Here is a 27,889-nt window from a genome sequence, read left to right as displayed (position 1 = left end):
GCATATGTTGTGCTTGGTAAAGTGGGAAGTAAAGTGCCAGTATTTCAAAAATCTTACTCATACAGTACAGTATTTTTGACTCATACAAGTACAGTAGAAGAGTAGTAGTATGGTCGAACCTGGGATCAAAACTGACAGTTGAACCAAATCTAAACTGACCTCTTATGAGCTCTGACGCAAGAGGTTTGAAGGAAATGCTGGTGTAGCAGTCGACGTTTCAGCAGCTTCTGAGGAGCGGATGTGGCCAACCTGACGGCTTCTCAGCCCTCACAGTACCCAACTGTCCCAAACTGTTTTCATTTAACTTTTTTATACAGCTTTTTGCTGCCAGGACGTACAGGTATGCATTCCACAAACATTACTTGTAAATGATCCTCTACATAAAAACTCATGGCAGGACCTGAGATGTGTAGACAGCAGTGGGATTTGTTCTCTGCCCTTTGGCTTTAATTTTGTAGCCCTGTCTGATGCCAAATTGTCCTCAGTGCTATTGCAATTAGACACCATGCCAGAATCTGAAAGGCACCTTATACTGTGTGTAAAATATACCAAGCTACATTGCCAAAGCCTCTTAAATTCCCCCTTTTTTATTGTAAATGCACACCCTGTACAGTGCTTTGGTGGCCACTCTGTCTTTTATGTAATGCATTATGTAGCCTCAGCTCTCCACTGCCACCTTCAAACTAGTCGTCCCTGTGGCCTGTGTTTTGGCAGCGATGAGAACCAGGATTAAGCTGCTGCTGAAAACTTTGAGTGAGATTTGCAGGTACAAAGTAATTCTCTACAGATGGCATGAGAGTAAAACCCTGTGGTAGCATACTACGATATGGTTTCCTGTTTGCTATGCAGCAGCAGCAGCAGTTAAGGAAGGATATAGAGTGGTGTAGACAGACTCTGGCAAGGAGCAAACTTTGTCAGTGACATGATGAATTTGGATTTTTGCTGCTTTGCATAGCTAATCTTGCATCGCCCTAAATCCCATGACACGTTCTAAATGAAACCTGGGGCCAGAGCCAGCATGAGGGCGCTTTACCTGTTGTAGTGCCGTCAGGTTGGCTGAATGAGCTGCTTTCACATTTGCTTTGCAATCTAGCAGCCAATGAATGAGCTGAGCTGACATGTCAGTTAGCGTCCAGGGGTTCAAAGTAGATCAAGTTTTTTGCAGAAGCATTACTGTGTGACTATGTAATAACACTTTCTTCCTCTTACTAATGAAAAGTTAAATTCATCAGCGCTCAAATATGCACAGTCAGGGATTCTGCTGCTATGGCCTAACTTGGTCTGGTTTGACCGGTAGCCAAACTTAACATAGATATTGCTGTGTAACTAACCTTCCTGGGTCAGTTTACTATATGGCTATATGACTTTTCTTGTTAGGCTGTTGATTTATAGTTAGAATTACCCTGTATAGTTATTCATGGCTGCAGTTCATCTCTTAGTTACATCCCTGATACAGTTTTCAGGAGCTTTGCTGTTGTTAGCTCATGGTCTTACCATTGTTTGATGGTTTCTTGTGGTCATTCATTCACTCACAGATCTAAGACTCTAAGATGCTTCAACTTGTTTTTCTGTTGGAATCTGTACTGACCAGTTAATTAAAACCCGTCACATATGAACATAAAGTGGCTGTAGCAGTACCAGTACATAGGTTGGAATTGCCAGTTGCACTAGCCGGACCTTGAAACACAATGCTCACATTCATTGGTTGCAAACGGATACACTCAGTTCACTGTTGACCAAGGACATGAGCATGAAGGTGTTCTTTTAGCACATTAAAAAAAACTGGTCAAAATCAATGCAGCAGAGGCCAAGATATCCTTACTTTTAGTCTCCAGTATGGGTCAAACTCATGAGGGTTATTGTGGGAGCCAAAGACAACATTATTTAACGATTATCACAGTCTGAGTAGTACTTCTCAAGACGAGTAAACTGACCTTGATGTGTCAAATAGGTGGAATGCCCCTTTAATTAATCAATCTTTTACTGGAAGAACCTGCACCATTGTTGCCAGACTCTGTATGTCCATACAGATAACATCATTTAAGAAAATAAAATGCATGACAGAGTCCTGCAGCTGTTACTATACTGTTAACTGAAGCACATTTTAATCTCCTGATGAAGCCAGTTCAGGTCACGATGAGGTCTGCAGGACAGAAGCTGCTGTAAGCTCCAACTTTGCACATGTTGTGTCTGCCGTTGATTATTTGATCTAATTCCATCACGCCTCATGTTAGGTAGGGTAACACGGTGCACAAACAGTATGAATTACTGTTGGTATGCTTTATTTTTAAAGCCATGTTGTTCTACTCTACTCTATTCTCCCAACTGTTGTTTTTCTCCCAGTTCCCTTCTTGCAGCATATATTGCGACATGTGTCTTCTCCCAATCACGTTTGTGTCTTTAAGAGCCTCTCCAATCAGTCTGTCAGACTGATGAGTGTCACACCTGACTCTACCTGACTCCTGTTCGGAGGAGTCAACATACAGCTGTGACACGTCTGACAGCACAAATTAGCATATGCTCATGTTCAGCGCTCTCATGCATCCCTTTAACATTTCAGTGCTTATCTCCGATCATACTGCGATGATAAACATGCCACTTCAGCGCCTGTGTGCCTCTAACAGCTGAAACCTCAAATTTCCCAAAAGTTGTCTTTTTCAGGAAGTGAGATCATCTAGAGTCCTGTTGACACCCGTGTGTATTCTTCTTGACATTTTACACTGCATTAGCAATGTTTTGGCTTTGTCTCAGGTTCACAGGGATCAGGGATGATTTTATACTCATGGGAGGCAGCTGTCGAGAAACAATGCAGCTGTAAAGATTGAAAAAATGGGGATACGTTTCTGCAAGAAACGCGACACAAGATAACACAAGATGTACAGTAACAGGGTCAATCCAGCACAGTGTGGTCGGCCACCGCGGCAATGTCAGGAAATCCCCATACAGTATTGGCCGTAACAGCAAACACAGTAAGGCATTTGTATTACTTCCGCTGAGTTTTTTTCTTCAAAGGAAATTAGCAGAAAATCCCCTCAGCAGCAATAAGGATCTATCACACTGTACCACATGTATCCTCTCTTGTCTTCAATCTACTTTATATTCATTACGTGTAGCACATGACCTCCTCCTTCTTTCAGTGACCTTGACTTTAAGTATGAAACACTGTTCCCCGATAACCTCCATCTCTTTGCCCTTACTGTCCTCTTTTACACCCCCTCCGAGTCAATTGTGTTCTCTCTCTTCTGCTCTTTGGCTAGATCGCTCACAGCCCCTCCTCTCTCTTTCTCAGATCATTTACATTGGCTTTGTTCTGCGCAGATTAAGGTCGCTCGCTGATGAAGGCCTCCGGAGCCTCCGAGGTCTCGGGGCCCTCGCAGTCTCATTTGCAGAAATCTCTGCATTTGTTCGCTGCACTTCTCCATTTACTCTCTAGTTCTGTCTGAAACCTCCACTGCAATGTGTCTGGATCATGTCCAACACAGTTTTGGGAGGGGAAACGAGAGTGCAGATCGAACAGCACTGCTTAACTTCTGAGTGATAGGCTTTAGTGACGATAACACTGATAACACGCGACGTGTCGGATCTTCAAACCTCGATTTGCAAGAGCTTTCGCAGGGTACTGTAGGTCACAGGAGACCACATGAAACCAGGTCACTGTTAGGCCACATTAAATCAGTTTAGTTTATTGCACTGCCTATATTTTGCTTCAATTACTGTTTAAGGTTTTAACCAAACTAAAGAATTACTTGAGGCTGATTGAGGAACAGTGTCTCCAGTGACAGCGGCACATGTTGGCACTCATTGCAGAAGACTGAAACCTGTTGAGAAACTGACACAGGATGTGGGAAGTGAAGTTGCCTCTGTCTGTGTATGCAGGACATAATGTGCGCATGAACTCATCTTGTCAGTATGGTTTACGCTGACTAATAAACATCCATGCAAATGCCTGTGTGTACTGCAATGTAAGCTTTTAGTCATGTGCATGCAGGACTAATTTGATAAAATGTAAGCTAGCTGGCTCTCTCATTCAGCAGCATCCAGCAGTTCTAGTCATTTAAAGCAACATATAATCTGCCTTTAAAGGGTTCCTCCAGTGATTAAGTATTGCAGTGTTATAAAATTGGAAGACTAGCGACGAACAAATCTAAAAAATAAACGTCAAAATCAATGCTAGATATCCAGATTTGTTGTCCTTGGGTCTGTTCCAAAGCTGCTGATTCCAACACTTCCCATAACCAATGTTAATGCGTCTTTTCATTACACCCTCCCTGACTGGTAAACAACCATGTGTCATAAATGGATTCTCCCACTTTCCTTGCATGGTTACTTTCTGTATGTATGTATGCCCAATAGAGCTGCAAAGTGAGAGGAACTATTTTGGTTCTCGAGTAAAAGTCCTGTTCAGTTCCTCCAGAGACGATGTTACATAATCACAGTTGGAGCACTTCCATAGTTTGGATTGAAATTAAACCGTTGCACAAATTTGACCACTTGGCCATTTGGGCAACTTTGATTTGACTGGATTCACCTCGAATATCCAGTGTACCAACTCTTCTGATGTTAGCTGTAAGCTAGCTGGCAACAGAGGTGCCAAACTGTGTGTGTGTGTGCGTGTGTGTGTGTGTGTGTGTGTGTGTGTTTTCAGCTCAGCCTCTGACTGACCTCAAGACACATCAGAAACTTCTTTCTGTTAGTTCTCTCTGGACTCTCCTTTTCCCTTTTTCATCTCTGTAGCTTTATATATAATGAATATGAACTAAAAAGGAAGCTTTGCACTGAAGTTGAAACACTTTTAACTTGCATGAATGTGCCTTCACATCAGTACATCAATACACGCTGCCCCCTGTGAATTCTTGTCTAATTGCATATTTCAGTTGATTTTGTTTGCAGTTGCGCTGCCTCAAAATTCGCAATGAGTTCTGTCTGAACACAGTCAGTAAAAAAATCTGAAAATGGGTTACAAAATATCTGGTTCTTTGATAAAAAGTAGAAGGTACAAGACTGCCGAGATGAAAACTACAGCTCCCAGGGCGATTTCAGTCAGAGACATTCCCAACATCACAGCGGTGAAAATGATGGCTGGTGGAAGCTAAAGATTACACTGCTCAGAAGACTTAAAACACAATCTGCACCTTAATTGAAACAAATTTAGTTTGTGGCTGAGGCTCATGGGTATTTTAGTATTTTGATCCACCTGCTATGAAATTACGTAGACTGGCAGACTGACTGATTATTTGACATACATACATGTATATGTAGCTTCTTCAATTAGCACAACCGTCAGCTGTGGTTTCAGCTGTGGTAACATAAATGCTCTACGGTTTAGGGCATTTTTAATGATTTGGTGTCCCCCACAGAGTGCAACACAGAAATACCAGGTCTGTAAAAATTTGCCAGACGTAATGTAAACTACAAACAAAACTCATTAAGTCATAACAATGTTAAGTCTTGAAAACTTGTTTCTTGTACCTAAGGCTGTGATCCTACCCTCTGAGGGTAGCGGAGTGGCTGAGACAGAGACACCATTCACCCTATTACAAGACACTGAACCGTCAAAATGATTTTGAAGCTTTTTTTTAAGGTAAAAAGTTACATAATGTTGCTTTTCTTTGAAAATTAAGGACATCTCTAAGTGACCCCACACGTTTGAGTGGATTGGTGAATCCGATTCCAGCATTTGATACCGTATCAGAACAGCCCTGGTTTCTATGTTGACCAACCCCAACCCTCGGAAAACATTACATTAGCAATTCAAAACGGGAATTCAGTGTGGGAAAAAATGTCTCTGTTACAAGTGACTCCTCCCACTTTTCAACTCCATTAAGATAACCCGGATGACATCAGCAGGGTTATTTTTCTCATTTGTCAAAACTCCTCAAGAGCCACAAAAGACAACTGCCTCTCCCAGGCTGAGAAGTACTTCTCATGATGAGTAAACTGACTTTGATTTGTGAAATTGGTGTACTTTCCCACTAACATCTGTAAACAACAGTGGTAACCCACAGAGCAACTGTGAGACATTGTTGATGCATCAGCAAACCACGAGTTGAAACAATCACAGGCCAGTTTCAGGTGGGTCCCCAGAGAGAACTTACTACATCCTCCTGTGACTCTAGATTTCAAATGTATGACCGTTTACTTTTGGAAATCTTATTCAGCTTGTGCAGGACATGTAAAAACAATAATTGGAGACATTTTCTTGTGTATTTGACCATTACCTTTATACTGTAGACATCCCCAACGTCTAACCTCAAGGCACTGAGTGTCCTTCATTACTACTGTTACTCATCACCTCTCATCTTCCCATCCCCCATCCTCCATCCCTCCTCACATCCTCATCACTCTGCCCTCTTACTGTCCATTCTGCGCACTGCCCCCCCCATCCTCGCTGTCCCTCCTATTAAATCTCCCTTCTCTGGTGTCACTGTCCCTTTCTGTCTCGTCGCCCTAGCCTCATTTGTCCTCTTCCTTCGGCTCTCTCATTTTCTCATTCTGTTCTCGATAAATCTCCCTTTCTTGCCCCCTGCTGCCTCTTGTCATCCATATCCACTTCTTATCTTCCCTCCTTTTTTCCCTCTCTCTGCTGCTCAGGCCAGCTCACCTATGGATCAGCTTTCATATCAGCAACCCAGGGGATTCCACAGACACTTCAGCAAGACTGACACCCCAGTCGAGCGCAGCCGATCGACACTGATGCGGATGCGCTGCATGCATCTGTAGAGCAGCAAAGGCCAAGGGGACAGGGGTGAAAGGTCACGGACTACTGAGCCGGAGAGGGCGCTGAGGTTGAAAGGTTTCGGGAGGGGAGACTGCGAGGCTACGAGAAGAATCAGAGTTCAGGAAGGAAGGTCTCCGTGACAGACGAGAGTCAAGGGGTCAAAGATGATGACATCACATGGAAAGCTGAGGAGGGAGAAGGGGAGTCTGGCCGAGTACGAATCGCAGATGAAAGGTAAGGCAGTGTGGATGTGCATATGTGTTAGTCCCTGTGTAGGTCTGAGCCCTTTTTTTGCACTTCTGTTTATGCATGTGCTCTTACCTGCACGCATGAATGCATATAAGACTGCACGTGTGCATTCATGCCTGAATGTGTGCAGTTGCTCTGCACAGTCATCCAGACATAGACTGCGGCGGAATATATTTATGCATATGTGTACATTAATGTGCTCAAACATATGTTGGCACAAACTCATTAAATCACCTTTGGTTGCTGCTTTTTGTTTTTTTAACAACGCTTGATGACTCTGAAGGCCAATAGGAACACAGAGTGTTTTAATGAAAGTAACAACATGAACAAGACCGATTACGCGTTACAAGATTTTCACGCAACAACAGCGGTGTCTGTGTGTGTGTTAAATGCTGTGTTTTTAAGGGGGGAATGGCGTGGTTGGGTGGCTCTCTGTACTGTACTACAAGGGTGTATTTATAGCCAGTATTAGTGATGCTGTCTCCTCACATCCAGTCTGCCCCGGGCTGTATACTCACACGGAGACAGAGGAAAAAGAGTAAAGAGGGAAAAGAAGGAGCGGGCGGACCAGGGGTGGGGAGGGGAGGGGAGGGTGGGCGAGGAAGAAAAGAAAGAGGGTGAGCCAGGAGAAGGTAAGGAAAGAAGGGAGAGGGAGAGAGATGGGAGAGCGCAGGCGGTGTTATTTGAGAGACTGATGTTTGTATTAGCCTTTTCAAACCAACGTGCCATGTCGCTACCGTCTTAGCTGTGTTTGCATACAAGCCTGTGTGTATAATACAAGCTTATGTTGGGCCGTGTGTAGTAATCTACTGTATTTGTTGTTGTCAAATTAAAACAGTGGCAATCCCACCTTCAAATGGCAGCATGGACAGCATTTTATTAAAGCAGCCACAAGGAACTTTCATGTGTTTGTTGATTCGGCGGGCCCTGTGGAGGCCGAGGAAAAGTAATCTTTGTTTTTGGAGCACCAGACTACAGAGCAGCTTCTTTCCCTGGCCCTCTGTTCATCCTCAGCACTGGAAACTATAGTTAATGTTATGACTTATCTAATCTGGATAAGTTGAAATTCAACCCGTGAAAGGCATTAGAAATAACCATGAAGAAAGAGTCCGTCTCCTCAATGATGGTCTTGTTTGCTTATGTGGGTCATTTTGAGGCATCACTATTAAATTACGACTCATAACCAGTTAAAACCTCCTCGTAGTACCTTTAGTTCTTGTTCCCTGGAGGAGCTGCTTTGATAGACACATTATTCAGGTGAAATGTGTGATGAGAAAAGACATTGTTATATATTCTCTAATTGCATTATTTCTTATTAATTCCATGATGTGTGAATGAACTATTCCTGAAGGAGCCATGGCTGTCTCCAGACAGTATTAAGTACTTTAGTCTAAAAGTACAGCAGAGAGATATACTGATTGTGTGTGCAATGTGTTATTTCCAAATGCACAAATGCGTATGATTAGTTTCACGTGTATGCCTGTGCATGCATCTGCAAGCAGGAGCAGGTGTGATATGCACTGGCCTGTTTCTGAACATGAGACATGGAGACATGGATTACAGTACAGTAAAGACCAGTGATGGGCAAGTTACTTCCGGAACGTATGTACGACTAGGCACACATTATAAAATGGAAGAGGGTAATATTGTTTCATAGCGGGAGATCAGAGCACAGAAGCTCAAGTTAATTGCAGTTCATACAAATCCAGAGGTCGGGGGTTTTGTAATAATAACGCTAATAATCGTACATATGTATATATAATACATAGATTGGACTTGACGTCACGTTTTTGTCCTTTTCACTGATAAACACAAAAAGAAAAAACATAGACTCTCACATAGTAAACATATGTATCGTTTCCTTTTTGCTTCCTTGTCACTCAAAAACTGGAAACAGCTGTCAACGTGTTGTTTAAACGCTCTGAGCAATAAAATGCAAAACAACTTCTTTTTGGCGTCGATGGTGCTCCCACATTCCAACATGACGCACATGAACACACTGAAGCAGGAAGAACGACTTCCCAAACTTAGGAAATGGGACCATCAGAGGAGCATGTGAATGCAGCATCTGACTCTGCAGCCATTTGCTTCGAGGAGATGTATCTGTTGCCACACTGGCAGAACTGGTGTGTTGTGTATAAATTCATTAAAAAACATAAATAAACACTTAATTTTGGGTGGTAACGCTTAACTAGACACGGCCATTTTATAATCTTATTAGAAATGGATTCAATTATCTGTTAGTGGTTGAAGTAATGCATTACTGTAACTTGTTAGCTTTGTAGCTCGTTACACCTAACACTTGTAAAGACAGAAGATAAAACCTCTCCCTGGGTTACAACATAAGGACTGCTCTACAGCACAGTGTATGCATGTGAAACACATACAGTACAAGAGATGCACATACTGGTACTTTTAGTACTAAAAGGTAGTATTTCCTTACTCCAAACTGTATCAGGTTTTGATAATCCTTTTTTGGCAGCACACAGTTATAACATGATAAAATGGGTAAATGTTGGATGAGTGTGTACTTGACGTGTACTTTATACACACTTCACATATCAAGTGAAGACCTCAACTGTGAATAGACAAATAAAAAAGTAGTCTTCTTCTAAATCATAAATCTGGGAACATATGGAGTTCACCTCTCGAACAAAAGAAAATCTGATCACTGTGTTCATTCATGTCTGTGTATGTGTTCTCATGCCGCTCTCTCTGTTTGCCTACGTTGGTATGTGTCCAGGGTTATAAACATGTGTTGACTTAAATTACTGTCTTCCTCCTCCTCTCCCTGTCTGTCTCTCTCTCTGTGTCTGTCCATCCCTGTCTGCCTCTGTGTGTGTCAGACCTGCGGGCTCAACTGACCGACCAGATCAAGATTTTAGACTCTCAGGTGGAGGTGAAACAGCAGCAGCTCTCCGACCTCTCTGAGTTTCTCCGGCGTCGAGGCGACATCGAGGCTGAATATGCGCGAGCCCTCGACAAACTCACCGAGAGATTCACCCACAAGACTAAGAAGTAAGTGTGTATAGAATGTAGGAGGGCACACGTGTCTTTTTCTATGTCTCTGTTGATTGTGAAGTGTTTCCTGAGGCCATTTCTAAGTAAACATGTCTGTTTTTCTCCAGGAAGGAGCAGTGGGGTCAGTCTGTGTGTCAGGTCTGGTCCGTTTTGCTTACTCAGACTCGTCTGGAGAGCCGGGAACATGCAGCACTGGGTGACACCTGCTGCAACACACTCACACAGAGGCTGACATACAGTACGGAGGATACACACCGTCTGCACAAAAAGGCGAGTGGATGTTTGGTCTTTGGTCACGTGGATGCGGAAGCAGACACACCAGAGACATTCAAGACTTAACAGTGCCAGTGGTAGTCGCCACACAAGTCATCATGACACAGTATGGAAATTCTCGTTACATTCGGAGTCTTATTTTGAAGGTCATTCTCCTAATATTCCATTAACTTTCTCAACACGCCAAATAAGCCTTGGTCAGTGACACATCGCTTAAAACTGTCGGCACCCTTCTAGTGTTATGCTCTGATGTGACGTCAAAGTCTGATACGTGTTTATATATATGTAGTATAAAGAGTGTACAAAGTCTGCGTAGGGAGGAGGTCGGTGTAGTTGGATGGATCAGGCACTAGACTTTGTTGTTGTTTATTAATGATGAGAAACCGATAGAGAGGCGAAATCCAACTCCTTCTGGTGTGACTCACAGGGCGTAATTTAGGAAAAGAATTTGTACAGTAGTCTATGGGGATCCCATTTGTATTGTGCCATAAATTACTCACATGATGTTTTAAAAGATACTGTAGCTTTGCAAATCCAAAAGGTTTTTCATAAAACTGCAGTTATGTAAAAGCAGAGCTAATATGGGGGACTGGCTATACAAGGTTTCAGTTATCACTTCTGCAACTGTGGGCTGTGTGGTTCTAATTACGTACTCTCACTTTGTCTTATACGATATATATGTTATACTTGCAACTTTCTTAAGTTGAAAAATGATCTTTTAACATTGTCTGTGTGATTCATGGCACAATTCAAATGGGATCAAAAATGATTTGTCCCTCGTCCTTCACTACTATACATACTTTTTCTGAAATAAGGTTCCATGGTGGTCCAACGGAAGGGGAGGGACTTCGCCTCTATAGTCAACATTGACTTCTTTTTAACTTACATTACGTAAATTACATAACCCACATAACATAACTTAAGTTACTAACACACCTCTCTAACCCAAGCTACATTTTTTTCCTAAACCTAACCAAGTAGTTTTGGCACCCTAACCTAATCAAACTGCAACCGTTTCTTTTGACGACGGGTCCTGGACGCCCAAAACTCATAAAATGTAAAATGATTCTCAGCAAATTTTATTTTGAAAGTCAACCCGACGTTGCATATTTCTAATTTTCATGTTGACTGTGGTGCCCTGCACATGCAAAACTGATATTAGAGCGGTCGGTAGAGCATCTGTTTGAATCGTAGGGTGAGAACATGTCGTACTCCTCTGAGCTTTATTTTTCAAGTTAGTGATCGTGTTCAAAGAATATTTTCGGACTCTTAGAGTGAAAATGAAGCCTAACCAAAACTCCCAGTGTTAAACTTTGACCTATTTGTTTAGTTGTATGGCTGTATCTGACAGTTTCTGTGTTGTAGATATCAAAAAACCTAACGTAAAGAAATGATAACTACCAATAGAAATGGCCAAACGGTTCATTCAAGGTCGTTAGAAAAGGATAGGTTATTTTTTCCTTTACAGTCATATTTAAATCACTTATTATTTGAAGGAGTTTTCTGTAGACTGTCAGTACCTGGAGCAAAGCAAAATAAGCCGATTACCATGCGAACATCAAGTTACACTAATAAACAACAGAAATCACTCCAGCTTTCTCTCCCATAAGAAAAATAAGCCCAACACTTTTTTTTTTCTTTAGTGAATCCAGATTAATTTGGAGTAGCCTACAGCACAACACTCAAATGAGTTGTTACTTACCAGGCTTGAAAAGTGAACAGACTCATAAGCTCTTAAAGTTGACACACAATGGAAGTCTTCTTATAAATGCCCCTCCATGTATTTGTCCTCTGTTATCTGTCTTAGTACTGCAGTAGCTTCTGCAGTCTCATTCACTTTAGTACACAGACTCATCTTGCTCAAATTACTGGTTGTCAGACACACTCTGTACCTTCACATAGTTGAGAAGTGAGCAGAATTTTAATTAAACCACTACAGTCATTTGAGAGCAGCTAAGAGGTGTTGTTAGGCCCTACGCCAAGCGGAGCAAGACCCTTTTAGCTTCTCTAAAATCACTGCCAACATTATATTGAAGCTGCTATTGATGCCATCGCCATAGTTCTGTCCAGTTCTACTAAATAACAATACAATTGATAATGGCTACTTTAGAGGGAACATGAAATCGTATTCTAGTATGCCAAACAGAACAACTGCAAAATAAAGCATTATTATTCTAATGGAGTGTTATTTGTATATTTATTTAGGTGCAGTTATTTCCAGTTATCATTTTTAGTTCAAGGAATAGTTTTAGATTATGGGACTGTTTGCTTTCCTGCCCAGAGTTAGACGAGAAGATTGTTACCACTCTCATTTTTGTTCGCTGAATATGAAGGTAGAGCAAGTACCCCATTAGTAAAAAATATGTTTTCATCAGCTCTATGAACGGTCCGCATGAGTCTCAGCTTAGCATAAAGACAGGAAACAGTAGCTGGGCTCTGTACAAACATCCAAAAATTGCAGCACCTCTGAAGCTCACTAATGAAAATGTTATATCTTGTTTGTTTAATCTTTAAAAAAAAGTTGAATTGAAATAGAAAGTGGTGAATTAACAGGGAGGTAATGTTAGCGTACCAGCCGGAGTCTCTTGACAGGCAGTCAGGCAACTAGCATAAAAGTCCAGCTCTAAACTTCACATTCAATACACACTAACCATAAAATATCTTTTAATTTCTGCATTTCAGTTTCTGTGTGGATTAAGCCCAACATAAGTAAATTAGTGAGCTTAAGAGGTGCTGGATGTGTCCCTTTGGACATAGCTAGGCTAGCTGTTTCCCCCCCTAAGCTATTTGCTTGGTGGCTCTAGCTTTACATTTAGCATACAGACATGAGAGAGGTATGAATCTTCTCATCTAACTCTCCGAAAGAAAGCGGAATAAACTTAAACAAAGTAAACTTTAGAGTGGTAGCGTAAACTACAGAGCAGCTTCTTTCTTCAGGCAGCGTGACTCCCCAATTCATTCTAAGCGCTCCACTTTAAAAAAAATGTTTCAATTTCATCACTCATCCGACCTGAATAAGTCGGGATCCCAGCTCGGTGACAGGCAGTAAGAATAATTATAATAACTATGCAGAAATAAGCCAGTCTTCTCGCTGATGGTCTCATTTGCTTTTGTAGGTCACTGCATCAGTATGAAATTGAGAATGTTTCATTTGTTCCTTGTGGTGCGTTTAAACAGTTAATAAGTCCAATGTCCTCTGAAGTGATCTGCTTTTGTAAATTTCAGAGTAAAGAAGTTGGCATCCAAATGCAAGATGAGTTGCTAAAGGTCACCACTGAGCTGCAGACAGTGAGTTTTTATATTGTTGTCCTTGCATGTAATAACAAAATAATGTCATAAATAAAGACACTGACTGTGCTGATGTGGAGTGTCTGTTGTGTGACCTGTGTGCTAATGAAGGCTCTGAAGACATATAACCAGTACCACACAGACTGTCTGATAGCTGAGGGCAAACTCAAGGAAGCCGAGCGGTTGGAGGAGAGGCACACCGGCAAGTCAGCTGAGCTCGGCCTCGGCCAATCAGGAGGACAGAGGCGGAGTTCCGTCAAGAAGATTGAGAGATTAATGGAGAAAGTGAGTGTGTATGTATGTTGTGTAAGTGTGTGACAGGAAGTCTCAAGGGGGTTTCCTGTTGTTTGTCTGAATGTGCTAAGGCGTGAATACTTTATGGTTAATGAGTGAGGTGGGGCAGGTTATTGCCATGGACACATGATATCATAATGTGTTGTCCGTTTGAATTTGTGTTCTCATGTATGCTATCTTCTCTTACTTATTTTCTTTGTGTGTGTGTGTGTGTGTGTGTGTGTGTGTGTGTGTGTGTGTGTGTGGGTGCACAGAGGCATGGCAGAGTGCAGGAGACCCAGCTGAAGTGCACCAAGGCTCGTAATGACTACCTGCTGAATCTAGCAGCAGCCAATGCAGCCATGAACAAGTACTACCTGCAGGACGTCAGCACTCTCATTGACGTATGATACACGCAATTTTGTCTTCTGTGAATGTCTGTGTGTGTTACTGAGACTGAGACAGACAGCCAGTGGTTTTCAGTTACCTTTTTCTTCTGGGAAAATAACAGGAAATGCTGAGATATTATGGGGGAGAGAACAGAATAGTCTGAACTGTCTGTCAGAAAATTTAAAAAACTCCTTTCTCAATACACTTTCTTTCTCCCACACCACAATCATCACTTTCTTTTTTCCACATCATTCTTGCCTTCCCATCTCATCATTTCCCATCTTTCTCTCTGTCCTACCTTCCATCTTCACCCCCTTTTTCCTTCCTCATGTAAGACTTTGAATACATGACTCTTGCTTGTATCAGATTATTTTCTCTGCCCTTCCTCCTGGCAGTGCTGTGACCTGGGTTTCCATCTGTCCGTGGAGAGGGTGATGAGGTGCTACCTGGCCAGTAGGTGGCGCATCCAGAAGACAGAGGAGACGGGGCTTAAGCAGCTGGAGGCTGCCGTGACATCCCTGGACCAGGGTGGAGACAGAGACGCGCTGCTACAGCAACACGACTCCGCCTTCTGCCTTCCATTCAGATTCAACTACCATCCTCATGAAGGAGACCAGGTGAAGTTACTGAGCCTGTGGGACAGGTTTATGTCTTCTATGGATCGTTTAGAGGGAAACTGAATGCCTTTTGATTTATTAGCTAAGGCGTAGTTGGAGCATGTTATGTTACCTTTTGTCTGGCTCGCCATTTTTTTTCCTTTCAGTTTTGAAAATTGAGTTAGAACCTACTGACCCCTGTGCTGATAGAAAGCTTCAAAACATTTCTGGAGTTTCACAGCAAAACAAGGTTGCAGCGTTCTCCTAAACAACAGACGTGGATGGAAAGTTGTTTTAAAATGTTCAAAAAACAGCTGAAAAAAATATACAAAATATATAAAATAGCTCCGTGCAGCTTGTTCACTGTCATCCAAGTCTCTGGAAGCCCAGGGATCTCAAATTGATTTGAATAGATGTTATTTTCACCCTTTTCAGGCTGAAATCTTCACTGTAGCTGCTCAGCTAAAAGCGCAAGTCTGAAATGGATGGACGAGCAATGATGCACGTACATTTGCTCCAACAGGAATTCATCATTCAGGTTGAGATCCAGACGAAGAGCAAATAGCCACAGCCGTAGTGTTTCTGGGTCATGTAGTCTGTGGAAAGTCAGCGATACGTCACATCTACAATATTGAAAGAAGCTACAATGGTTGATTATAGATCAAAGACCGAAAATGTAAGGTTACATCCGACAGTCACTTAAGGTATAAACACAGATGTATCCAGACATTGCAAGTTCTTGTTGATCACGTCTAGCGGCGCATGTACCACTCCAGACGGATGCATGCTAACGCTTTTAGCTTAGCTGCTACAGTGAATCGCCTGCTACAAGTATTTTACAATTTGCAATTTACAATTTCAACTATATATACTTAACTGATATGTGTTTTTCTAGTCAATTCAAAATGATGAATGAAGAGAAATTACACTCTCACAGTGACCCCCATCCACTGAAAACCTCACATATTTTTTAAATCCCACCCTCTTCCCCTCACGGCAAATAACATTTTATTTGATTTTTCTCTCCAAACAACTTCCCATTGGTTTGTACTTAACGATCCCTTGTAATGTTCTGTTACATTTGTCTGTGTATTTCAGGTGTGTGAGGTGAGTGCTGAGAGCCAGGTGAGGTACGAGTTGGAGACCAGGTTCCAGCAGCTTCAGTCCCGACTAGCTTCCGTTACCTTGGAAACAGAGGAGGTCAGATAATTATTCTCACTGCCTGTCTCCATAATGATCTGTTTGTCTGTCTGTCTCTGTCCGTCAGTGACGATGGGCTACTTCATAATATAAACCTTGAATATTGTAACTGCTGTTTCGAAATAAGCAAGAAATGATACAACTGGATGAACTAATCGATATTTCTGTCCCTCGCTCAGGTCAGTAAAACGCTTAAAGCCACACTCACAGCCATGCTGGACAGTATGTGTGAGAGCGACTGTAACCCCTCCCCCGACGTGTCCAGCACCCTATCACACGAGCCCCCTGGAGGAAACACTGCCCAAAAACTTACCCTTGCCAAGCGTCGAGCCAATCAGCAGGAGACAGAGACCTACTATTTCACAGTGAGTTACTGCAGTTGACCAGAGAATAAAATGTTGTTACAGTGGCGGAAGAAGTGCTCACATCTTTTACTTAAAGGTGTTATTGATAACATTCAGCCACTAAATGTGGCATTCCACCTCCCCCTACCATTTTGTTCGCAAACAACACCGCTGTTTGTTGCCGCCTCAAGTGGCCAGATTGTTTGTCACTACCTAACGTTGCTAACGTTAACATTGCTAACACTAGCTAACATTGACATTGCTAACACTAGCTAGCTAACATAAATGTTGCTAATGTTTGCTAATGTTAGCATTGCTGTGAGGATTTCACCCTTTGAGAGTTGAAACAGAGTTTCAGAAACAGTTGAGGAAAATACTGTAACACCCGTTTTTGTTTTTTTTGTCTTAGAAAGTGAAGGAGTTCCTCACCAGCAGCTCTCTGACCTCCAAACTTCAAGCCAAACATGACCTTCTACAAGATGCCATACAGAAAGGTACTCTTACACTACAGTGTTAGATGATGGCAAAGGCAATGTCCTCAAGTCTGTGAAGGATCAGTGATGCCACTGTTTTTTTTTTAACTCTTAAAAGTTTAAAGGCCCTGACACTAGGATGACCGTTGGCTGTCAGTCATTGTCAGGGTAATCGGTGTGCATCCATGCCTTTTTTTGCAATGTGTCCCACACCATGCACTGTTGGCACAAATCTGCCCAAGTCGGCAATTTAGCATGAGGAATCGGCGGCAGAGCCCCAGAGAAATCACTCTGATTGGCTGTTAAGCTAAGCCAATCAGTCCATAGGAAGAGACACATAAAAAGAAAGGGAAACCCCTGAGAGCCTGTCACTGTTTCACCCATTTAGTGCGGTTTCACCTCCGCGTCTAGAGAAGTCTACACAGTTAAACGCCTCTGTCTTGCTCCACACCTGTAGATTGCTTTCGCTGTTGTCAACTTGTAGATTTCACCCCCAGACAACACCGACTCATTACTTGAGGACATTTACCACACCTCACACATTTTTCACCTATGCAATATTGCTCCCTAACACCTGTAAACAGACGTTGATGTGTAGTTTCCCTTTAATACTGCTGCTCATTGTTTGCACCAGAATTGTAAACCATACCTTACCCTTTCACTTGTTTTCTGTCTCTTTCTTTCAGCTGAGGCTGTCGACAGTGACCCTTCCAGGTAAACAGTGTATTTACAGAGCCAAGAATTCAGAGAGTATGACTGAGAGAGGCATAGAGACATGGAGAGAGCAGAGAGGACGAGGAGAAGAGGAATGAGATTAACAAAATTTTAACCAAAATGCAATTTTGGGCATAGAAAGTAACAGGCATCATTAGATCTTCAGTATTAATACCTACATGTTAAAATGGCATTAAGCTTTTTATTTATTATATTTCCCAGAATGCAATGTGCTCGATCAGTGCGTGTTCGGAAGTCCAGACCTGTTTCCCAATTCTGCCACACACTCTTCACCACAGACATAATCTCCTACATACAGGTAACACTCACACACACACAAACATGCAAAAGAATAAAAATAAAAAAGCGTCCCTGTGAAATACACCCTTGTTTTTACCTGGTTTTTATTTGCCTGCTGCACTGCGCTGTGCTGTTGTTCAACCCTCCAAAGGAAATTATTTAGAAAAGCCCGTCACACCGAAGCAGAAGAATTGGTGGGGGATTCTTGCAGCACATGCACACACTGACAGTCCATCCCCCCAGTGTATTTACTGCTGCCTTCATGTGTATGGTCATGCTTATAGCTTATTGCTGGCTTTTCTCTCCTCCATTCCCCCCCTTTTATCTCTTCCTCTCTTGTGAAAGGGATTAAAATGCACTGGCCTCTTTGCTGCCTCCTCTCTCGACTCCTCTATCGAGTGTATGTGTGCTTATGTGCGCCTCTTCCCACTGCTTCTAAATCTTTATTCCCCTTATTTCTTACTCTGCCTCCTTTTCTAATCGTTGCTTTTTTCTCTGTGTCTTCTGTGCTGTGCTTGACTCTGTGCAGAAGAAGAAGGAGAATGTCTCGTACACAGGTACCAAACCTCACCGCTGACTGCTTCTGTACTGCAACTGCATGCAGGCTGAGGGCTGTTTCCCAACAGTGACCAGGGCTGTAGCTACTATTGTGCACCCTGGAGTCTGTAGAACGTACCTACCTTTACTTTCTACTGTTTAAAACTCCAAGGAATAGACCATCATTTTGGGATGTACAGTTACTGATGTTCTTACTGAGAGTTTGATAAGAAACATTGATCCCACTCTGATGTCTGTACAATAAATATGAAGCAACTGCCAGCAGCTTGTTAGCTTAGCTCAGCACAAAGACTCGAAAGAGGATAGATAGGCGTGCTCTGTCCAGTTAAGCGCAGAGATAATTTTTTAATGGTTACACATCTATAGGTTCATTTGCATTCAGATACACGGGAGCGTACCTATGTTCCCCGGGTCCTATGTTCCCCGATCGGGGAACCCTAACCCTAACCTAACCCTAACAGTGGGGAACATAGGACCCTTTTTTAAAAAAAAGGTCCTATGTTCCCCAGTCACATACACAGCGGGAAACATAGGACCCTTTGGGTGAACAGCGGGGAACATGGGACCCTTTTTTTAGAAAAAGGGTCCTATGTTCCCCGGTCACATACAAAGCGGGGAACATAGGACCCAGGGAACATAGGGATGATCCCGCCTAGTACTAGCACTATGCTAGGGGATGGCTGAACGAGCATGCAATGAGCAAAAAAATTGAGAAGAAGAATGATGAGCTGAAAGTCAAGCTAACGTTAGCACTAACAAGTGACAGCTGGACAGCTCTCACAAACGAAAGCTAACTGTATAACCTGTAACATCATCACTGCTGACTGGGACATTCAGTCCAGTGTGCTCTCTTTCTGCAGCTCCAGCACAGCGACAAGTGAAATGTGGAAATAGCTCTGAGTTTGCGTGATGCACCACAGCTCATTGAGTCAACTGAGCGCCCGACTAAGAGGAAACCACATCCTTTATTTCAAGACATCTAGATTTTTTTGCACATAATTAAGAGGTTACTGGTTAATGGCTGTCGGGCTATACAACGCAAAACTAACTAAAATTGACATCCCTAGTCCAAAAGTAACAACATTTTGTTCCAGCATATAACTGCCATTTATATTGCCATTTTTTTTCTTGTTTTGTATGGTTTAAACAACTAGAGGACAGAGCCGGGCTAGCTGTATAAGCTTACTGGGCTGCTAGCTCGCTTCACATTTAATGAACAGATACAAGACTGGTATCTTCACATCTAACTGTCTGCACAAAATGTCAGATGATTCTTCAAACACACTGGATGTTTTGCAGACTGATTCCAGTATTTTTAGTCTCAGTATAAATGTAAATAAGCACTGAGTCATTTTATTACTCACTCAGTGTTATTCCTTTGCTCTTGTAACCCTTAATCACTGTTTTCCTTGTATTGTGTCTTCCTTCACACATTTTCTCTTCAAGTTATGGCTGTTATTCTCTACATCGGCCCCTTTCTTTGTATATCTATCTGCTCCCTCCTTCTGACTCTAACACCCTCCTCTCATCTCTCCTCTACTCATCTGTCTTCTCCAGAGCTCTGGGCAGCAGATTCCTGTGGTGGTTGAAAGCTGCATCCGTTTCATAAACCTTCATGGTGAGTCAGTTTTTTATGATATAGCAATGAGCCATGCTGAGAGAGCTTTGGGCAGTGAGAATGAGTAGATGAAAGCACTTGTTTGCGTATGTGTGCCCAATCCTGTGTGTGGACCGTCAGGCGTATGAATGTGTAATATGATGTGAATGTGTGTGTCCGTCAGGCCTCCACCATGAAGGGATATTCAGAGTTCCTGGTTCACAAAGGGAGGTTAACCTCATCAGAGATGCATTTGAGAGAGGTAAATGAGCCCCCGACACTGCACCACATTTTCCTCTGCTGGAGAAAAGTAAAGTCACTATTTTAACAACCATGTTTCAGTTTTAGATCTAACACACAGGTCTTTACACACATTACATTTTATATCTTCTCTAACCTCTTTAATGGATTAATGTCTGTCAGATTACCTTCCAAATTTCCCAAATTTAAGCGAAACCTCTAAAGCTCATAATTCTATTACTCTGGCTCTATACATACTATATACTTAATCCTCAGAACATACTGAGCACATGGGTATTGAGGGTTAAAAATTCCCACAGCATTGAGCTATTTTTCTAATAGTAGTAGCACCTTAAACTACGTTGTATGATCCATGTGGTGGGAAGCCAGTGAAGGATCATGTCTTTGTCGCAGCACTACTTACTTCTGCTGAATGATTAGGGATGTAAACCTCCGAGTCTGTTACATCCTCCCTGGGGCTAAGCCAGCAAATATGGCCGCTAGCTGCACAGCTAACCGAGCTAACTAGCTAATGGCAGCTACATTCAGCAACAGTAAGCAGTTAGTTTAGCAACGTAGCTACCTGTATCTGTCCATCAGGAAACTCCATAAATCACCTTGGTACTGTCAATGGCCTCTGCCAGGCCCGGTCGAGGGGTGTCCACTGGTAGGCTGCTGGTTAGCACTAGTTAGCAGTTACTTTAGCAACAAGTAAAGATATCTGTCAAGAGTTGCAGCAGAGCTGCCGGTGGACATTTTCCAAGAATTACAAACTCTGAAATACTGTTCAGAATACCTACAAAAAGACTTTTTCTGCTATAGTTGGGCCTGATACTGGTGCATCGGTGAGATATAGCGCAAAACATCTGATAAAAATACTTAAACATCAATTTTGACTTCAGGGGAACTTACGTTACATTAAAAAGTCATGTTACAAATAATATAACCCATTAGCTTTTACAGTGAGACATAAGTTGAACTAATTTTACCTTTAAACCTGTAATAACTGACTTCTTTATTGGTTCTTGAGCTGCTCAATGCTCCACTGTGTTCACCAACTATATTTACATTTAGGGCATTGAGCAGACGCTTTTGTCCAAAGTACATTTGTCACAAGAAAGAAACCACAACATATCACCATTGATAAAGTAAGTGAAAAAAATAGAGACAATTTTCAAGCCCTCATCTGAGCATGGTAGCTGCTATTTATCAAGGATACCTTAAGTACATAACTGCTATGATTGAGCGGAGTCCGGGCTAATGGCAGCTACAGTTAGCAGCAGTTAGTGGCAGTTAGCCATAGTCCAGTGATATGCTGTGAGTATGAATTTGAAAGGTGAACAATTCTTACATATTGAAATCATCTTAAAATGATTAAAGGGAGAATTTTTTGTTGTTGTTGTTGTTTTTTCTTTCTTGCCACTACTCAGTTAAATGAAATAAATAAGCTACTAAGCATTATTGTAGACAAGGTAACACTAACACTGTTAGCTAGCTAATGCTATTTTTAACATTTGAATTTATTTTACCAACTGATAGTGGCAAGGAAAAAAACCTGACTAGATGACTGCTATCTTTGTCTGCCTGGTGTTTGGTGCTGGACAAGTATCATACAGGTAGTTTTTAGAGCCTTTTCACTGAAAATAGCTGCTGCCTGCAGCCCAAAGCAAAAAAGCTAGAGAATTGTGTGAGTGAACCAACACAATGATCTGAAATACGCTAAAAAGCTCTGTGGAGCCGAGGGAAACTGCAGAGGAGGTGATAGTTTTCTGTAGGTTCATCACTATGAGTGACACAAGAGTCATTATTTAATCCTTTATTAATATAAAAATTTTGATTATTGCATGTTTCAAGAAAAGGAAGGAGTGATTTATAGATTTTTACTTATTTTTTCCACCGATGATGATGATGATTTCTACAGTTATCAAAATGATCTAACTCCTGTCATTAACCAATACAGTACTCACGATTATTAGACCCCCCTGTGAGGAACACAATTCAAACATTCGTCTCACATGTCTGTTCTCCACCTGTAGGAGACGATCCTCTGTCAGACAGTGAGTGCGACCTGGACTCTGTGGCTGGCGTGTTGAAGCTCTACTTCAGGGGGCTTGAGCCTCCTCTCTTCCCTTACGACAGCTACTCTCAGCTGCTGGAGTGTGTCCGTAAGACCCCTTTTATAACTCTACGTCTGTGTGTGTTTTTGTTCTCAGGTCATGCAGGTTTTCAGGTCTTCTTCCAGTTGTTATTTATGCATCATTTGGTTTCTAGATGCTAATCCCTCCTTGGTTTAGGTGGAATCACGCCCTTATTTATGGTAGAATGTGTGTAAACCGTTTTGCATATGAATGATAAACCTGATTATTGTGATGTTGCTGTGTGAAGCCTCAGCAGCAGACTTGCACAGCGGTTGCCACTTTACTGATGTTCCACACACAAAGCAACTTATAACAAATACATGCGGTGTTGATGCAAGGTGGTGCAACTTCTCCTCGCTCTACTGGTGCATCTCACAGACTTGTTTGCTCCCTGTTGTTATCTCTCTCACTTGTCTCCTTGCTATTCCTTTAGGCATATTCTGTTTTCCAAAACAGACACTCTGAGTCACAATTTGCACAGCTAATCAAGGTTGTGAACCTGCCTGCAGGTTGTTTACTCCCCATAAACACTTCCCGTCAGCGGCCTGATAAATCCACCCAGCGGTAGTTTAAGTCCTTGTCGCAACATTTAGTTAAGTCAGGATCTGTGCATCTGACGCAGTTTCTAAATGCTGCAGGCACGGAAAGACTGTAACTGCAGCAAATAAAACTTCTTCTAATAGTTCAATCTTTGCACTGGCTCATCTTGTTTCTCTCCTGTGTCAGAAATCGAGGGGGAGACGGAAAAAGCAGCGCAGATTAAAGCGATTGTCTCCACCTTCCCACGGCCGCTCCTCATCGTGATGCGTTACCTTTTTGCTTTCCTCAATCAGTAAGCTACAGCGTAACCCAGTGTAATGTAATATCTGCTATGGTCATAAAACACCCATGTCAAAAACAGTTAATTGTGTGTGTGTGTGTGTGTGTGTGTGTGTGTGTGTGTGTGTGTGTGTGTGTGTGTGTGTGTGTTTTCCCAGTGTGTCTCAGTACAGCGATGAGAACATGATGCAGCCCTACAACTTAGCCGTTTGCTTCGGCCCGAGCCTGCTGAGGGGGCTGGAATCTGATGACGCTGTTGCTAGGCAGCCACAGGTCAACGATCTTGTCAAAACCATGATCCTCCAACATGACATCATCTACCCCGGCCAATCAGAACTGCCAGGCCCCGTCTATGAGAAGCACATGACACTGGAGCAGGAGTACTGGTGAGTGATGGGTAGTCATTGATGTGAACGTGGGATTAGTTGAACAGACAAAATGTAGTAAACTTATCTGGCAAGTCAAAAATATATCAAAATTGATACATCAGTAATTCATGTTTTATTGTTAAAGGTGCAATATGTAAGAATTTAAGTTAAAAAAAAGCATTAGTAAAATGAACTAACATTATCAAGATAAACGTAGCAAGATAAATAAAAGTTTTGAAGCTATGTCAAAGAAGTTTGTTGTGTTTCAGAGATATCTACTAAAGTTAGCATGCTAGCCTCAGCCTTTCCAGTCTTTTAATACCTCATGAGTTAATTGGTCTGATAGTATCAGGCCTCTGGAGGTCGGCACTGTCCAACCTCCCTCTCGCTCCACCCTCGCCTCGTGCCTCTCCAGTCCCTGCCTGAATCTGCTCTGTCTTCATCATCTTGGGGGAGTCAGAGTCCTGGTCGGGGCCACTGTCAATCAAATGCCCTCTGTACTGTACTGATGACCCTGATTCAGTTGCCCGCTTGCCTGGCTCTGGTTCTGGTGGTACCCATTCCAGTACTGCTCCCCACCAGCATTCCCTGCTGGGTCCTCCCCACCCCAGGCCCCATAAAACATGACAGTACCAACACTCCCTCGGTGCTCCAAGCTCCCTGTCTGGGCAGAGTCTAGGCTAATGGCAGCTACAGTTAGCAGCAGTTTTTAAAAAAGCTTTTTATTTATTTCTAAACTGCACTGTAATTATTTAAGTAATAGTTATTAATATTAATGTTATTAGCCAAAAGAAGCGGGGAGAATCATCTGAAATCTAGGTAGAATTAGCAAGGCAAAGTTATTATTAAAAAAATGTTTTATTATGACTAACAACAATTAGTACAAATACCAAAAGAAAAACAATTACCTCTTGAATAATGACATAATCTAGCGCATGCTGAAAAGATCAGGAGGAGGCAATGAACTGCATGCAAGCAGCGTTCATAATTACAAATAGGAAACTAGGAGACAATGAACTTTAAAAAACACAGTGATAGAGAGGAAGCAGGAACTGAAAATGGTCTCAGTGTATTTGGCTAAAACTAGTTGAATGGTTGAGTTAACTCCAACTGGAATATGTGATCCAACTGGCCTCCATTATTTCCTTTTGGAAATATCATCTTCACTTTGAGAATTGCTCTTTCACTTATGTCTGTCCTTGGATGACTCGTAGTGAATGAATGACAGCCTCACTTTGCCCCACAGATTAGTAGGTCATCTCAGAGTTTAAGACTGAGATGGCTCCGAGTACATAGAGTAGCTCCCCCCTTTTTTCACGGCTCATCCTCTTGAAACAAAATTTCATGCCATGCCAAAGGCGTTTCTGTGCCGTTGCAATGCTTTGTGTAAAAACTGCTTAACAGTATTAAGCCGATTGCTGACTAAAATTGAACACAAGCCTCCAGCCTATCGACAGTGTCCATGGAAACTTCTAACACCCGCTCTCGGGAATTCACTAAAACTCTCTGTGTTCTTCATCAACATGTTTATACTTTCTGACATTTGACAGAGAATTAACAGAGATTTGGTCCGTTGTTTTCTGGAGAAAACTACATTTTTTGGAGTCATTTGAGAAATCTCACACCAGTACTAGGATTATGTGAAATTGCAAAAGCGAAGTGAGGAGTAGTACAGCAAGCCGGCGGTATGACGGTTTGTCTGTGTGTCTGACAGAAGAGGAACTGTGCATGACCACCGACTTTCATTTTTAATGCTTGTCTGCAGTGAACCAATCACAGAGGAGGGAGACGGAGAGAGTGAGCATCTGCCCAGTGAGGATGGTGAGTACAGCACACACACACACACACACACACACACACACACACTAGAGACAGGATTCCATAAGACATATTAATTATGTGAATGTACCACAAACAAAACCTATTTACATTTTGAATAGCCTTTTTAAAATATGATTCATAAGCATACGTGAATCTTTAAAAAAATATTTTGGATAATATACATTTTTAAAAAGTGCCTGAGTTGTGTGTCACTGTGCTGTGTATTTGCATGTGTGTACAGAGTGGGAGGCGGTGGCTATGTTTGACTATGTGGCGAGATCTCCAGCGGAGCTGTCCTTCAAACTGGGAGACCTTCTCATCCTTCACAGCAAGGCCTCCTGTGATTGGTGGAGAGGCGAAGTGGGAGGGGTTAAGGGTCTAATCCCTCACAAGTACATCAGCGTGCTGGATGGGTGAGTGACGTTTCTACTTCAGAATCATTCAGGCAACCATTGCCACCGTATTCAGAACCAGAGATACTATAATCCTCCTTGATAACGGACGTGGATCTTGAATTGGCTCTTGGAGCCTTCTGTCCCAGTTAAAGCCATATGAGTCTTGACTCCAATAATTTGCTGTATCTTCCTTCCAACTGAGTCAAATACTGTTTTTTGAGTGCCACATTTCTTTAACAGAATACAGGACACTTGAAACTTAATCAGTTTTTCCAAGAGTGAGCACCATGGCACCCTGGAGTGCTGTAAGGACTGCAAGAATGATTCTTTTCAGTTTTTGATATTCCTGTATAATAATCTTCTATTATAGAATTCACTTCATTTTCATGACCACACAACCAGAGTCTATGATTTATTTTTAATTTTTTTTGGCACAGTATGTTAACATTTAAAGAATAGTTTGGCATTCTGGGAAATATACTTTTTTGCTTTCTTGCATAAAGTTAGATGGTAAATGGAGTAGCATTTAAATGACGCCTTCTAGTCTACCTACTAATCAAAGTGCTCTACAACACTTGTCACATTCACCCATTCACGCACACAGTCTTGCATACTGATGGCTGCCATACGTGGGGACAAACTGCTCATCAGCACTTCCTATTCAAAGCGCCTCACTATATTTCTCTGCTAAGCCATTTGCACACACTGACAAACCAATGGAACAGCCATCTGGAGCATTTTTGGGTATCTTGCCCAAGGATACTTCAACATGCAGTCTGGGGATCCAGGGTTTAAACCACCCACTTTCTGAATATTGGAGGACCTGCTCTTTCTTCTGAGCTAAAGCCGCCATGAGACGTGAAGATCATTATCATTCTCGCATCTGCCTGTTAAATATGGCACTAGAGCAGAGAGATTGTTAGGTTATGTTTGCTTATGTTTTATGTGCTGTACTATCTCATGGCCAGGAGCTGTGACATCCTCATATTGACGACAAGACTCCAGACTTTTTAACCCTCCACAAAAAACACAGCTTGTCGGTTTTTGTATGGATTAACCAAGCGAGATATCACGTGTTAATGAGTGACTTTTAGCTGTATTCGTAGGTAGGTTTTGTTATGTTTGGACTGAGCCACGCTAGCTGTTTTCCTTTGCTTCTAGTCTTCATGCAAAGTGGGAAAAAAAGGAAAAAATAGATAAAAAGAATCATCTGCATCTCATTCCTCAGACCCAGAGCCAGCCGCCCCCCCCAAAATCGGTGTGCTGGTCGGATGCCATGAAAAAGAAAAAATCTCATTAAATAGTTAAAAAAAGATTTGGAAGCACCACTCTCAGAAAAGTATTTAAAACATCAGTTTTACATTCTTTACTCGTGCATGTGGGTGTTTTAAAGGTGCACTTCGTAGTTTTGGGGAAGAAATTTTAACCAGAAGAGAAAGATCTTCAGTGACTGATTTTTTAATGCCTAAGCAAACTAAATAAACAAACTCTCTTTGTTTTCATGACTGAATAAACTGAATAAACAAACTGACCTTAAAGGACAACACAATTTATACTGTTTACTTTATATGTGGCGGACCCTGCCACCTTTCTAGCTTCAAACTGAGTTTGTATTATTACCTCCTTAATGTTGTAAATATTAAAATTCTGAGTTTGAATTCCTTCTCCAAAACTACATCATGCCCCTTTAAACTTCATATCTAATTCATGTTGCCGTATACCATTCCACGATTATCTCTAGCCATAGTGATTATAGTAGTAGTAACATTTAAAGTACAGGTTGTATAAACAGGGGGTGGACAAATTAACAGAAATACCTTATAATATTTTACAATATAACACCACTTATACCCAAAATTCATCATAAATTTAAATGAACATGGGTGCAGGCTCAACAAAAATGTAATATTACAAGTTTTACAGGTAGAATTTTGTCGAGCTGTTGCATTGTGTTTTAAGGAGTTGCATTATTTTGTCCACCCACTATTTCTGCCTCATAGTGTTAAGAAAAGATTACAGAAATAAAAATCACACTCCTGCTTCTGCTCCCTCCTACAATTATTTTGTCTCTCATCCTTTATCTAAATGTTAAACTTGTACTGGTTGTACTTTCT

The 27,889-nt window shown here is 41.9% G+C and overlaps 1 protein-coding gene across 2 annotated transcripts in view; it reads left to right on the top strand.

Moving 5' to 3' along the window:
* Window positions 1-27,889, top strand: part of arhgap4b (Rho GTPase activating protein 4b) — a 37,346-nt gene that overhangs the window by 2,390 nt on the left and 7,067 nt on the right. The window contains exons 3-21 of one of the 2 annotated variants that reach the window (XM_084367110.1): window positions 6,592-6,952; window positions 9,814-9,985; window positions 10,096-10,258; window positions 13,487-13,549; window positions 13,661-13,834; window positions 14,098-14,226; window positions 14,608-14,829; window positions 15,907-16,008; window positions 16,188-16,373; window positions 16,762-16,846; window positions 17,512-17,539; window positions 17,762-17,858; window positions 19,955-20,015; window positions 20,179-20,256; window positions 22,271-22,399; window positions 23,099-23,204; window positions 23,350-23,577; window positions 25,325-25,380; window positions 25,622-25,793. In XM_084367110.1, the coding sequence (XP_084223236.1) occupies window positions 6,883-6,952; window positions 9,814-9,985; window positions 10,096-10,258; window positions 13,487-13,549; window positions 13,661-13,834; window positions 14,098-14,226; window positions 14,608-14,829; window positions 15,907-16,008; window positions 16,188-16,373; window positions 16,762-16,846; window positions 17,512-17,539; window positions 17,762-17,858; window positions 19,955-20,015; window positions 20,179-20,256; window positions 22,271-22,399; window positions 23,099-23,204; window positions 23,350-23,577; window positions 25,325-25,380; window positions 25,622-25,793 (2,321 nt within the window). In that variant the 5' untranslated portion in view covers window positions 6,592-6,882. Of the gene's footprint in view, window positions 1-6,591; window positions 6,953-9,813; window positions 9,986-10,095; window positions 10,259-13,486; window positions 13,550-13,660; window positions 13,835-14,097; window positions 14,227-14,607; window positions 14,830-15,906; window positions 16,009-16,187; window positions 16,374-16,761; window positions 16,847-17,511; window positions 17,540-17,761; window positions 17,859-18,368; window positions 18,397-19,954; window positions 20,016-20,178; window positions 20,257-22,270; window positions 22,400-23,098; window positions 23,205-23,349; window positions 23,578-25,324; window positions 25,381-25,621; window positions 25,794-27,889 lie in introns of both variants that reach the window. The other variant, XM_084367111.1, reaches the window with a different exon arrangement.

Source organism: Pagrus pagrus (genome assembly GCF_965226575.1).
Source record: "Pagrus pagrus genome assembly, chromosome: 11".
Lineage (NCBI taxonomy): Eukaryota > Metazoa > Chordata > Actinopteri > Spariformes > Sparidae > Pagrus > Pagrus pagrus.
The sequence above is the reverse complement of the archived record's forward strand: the minus strand, read 5'-3'. Positions and strand labels throughout refer to the sequence as shown.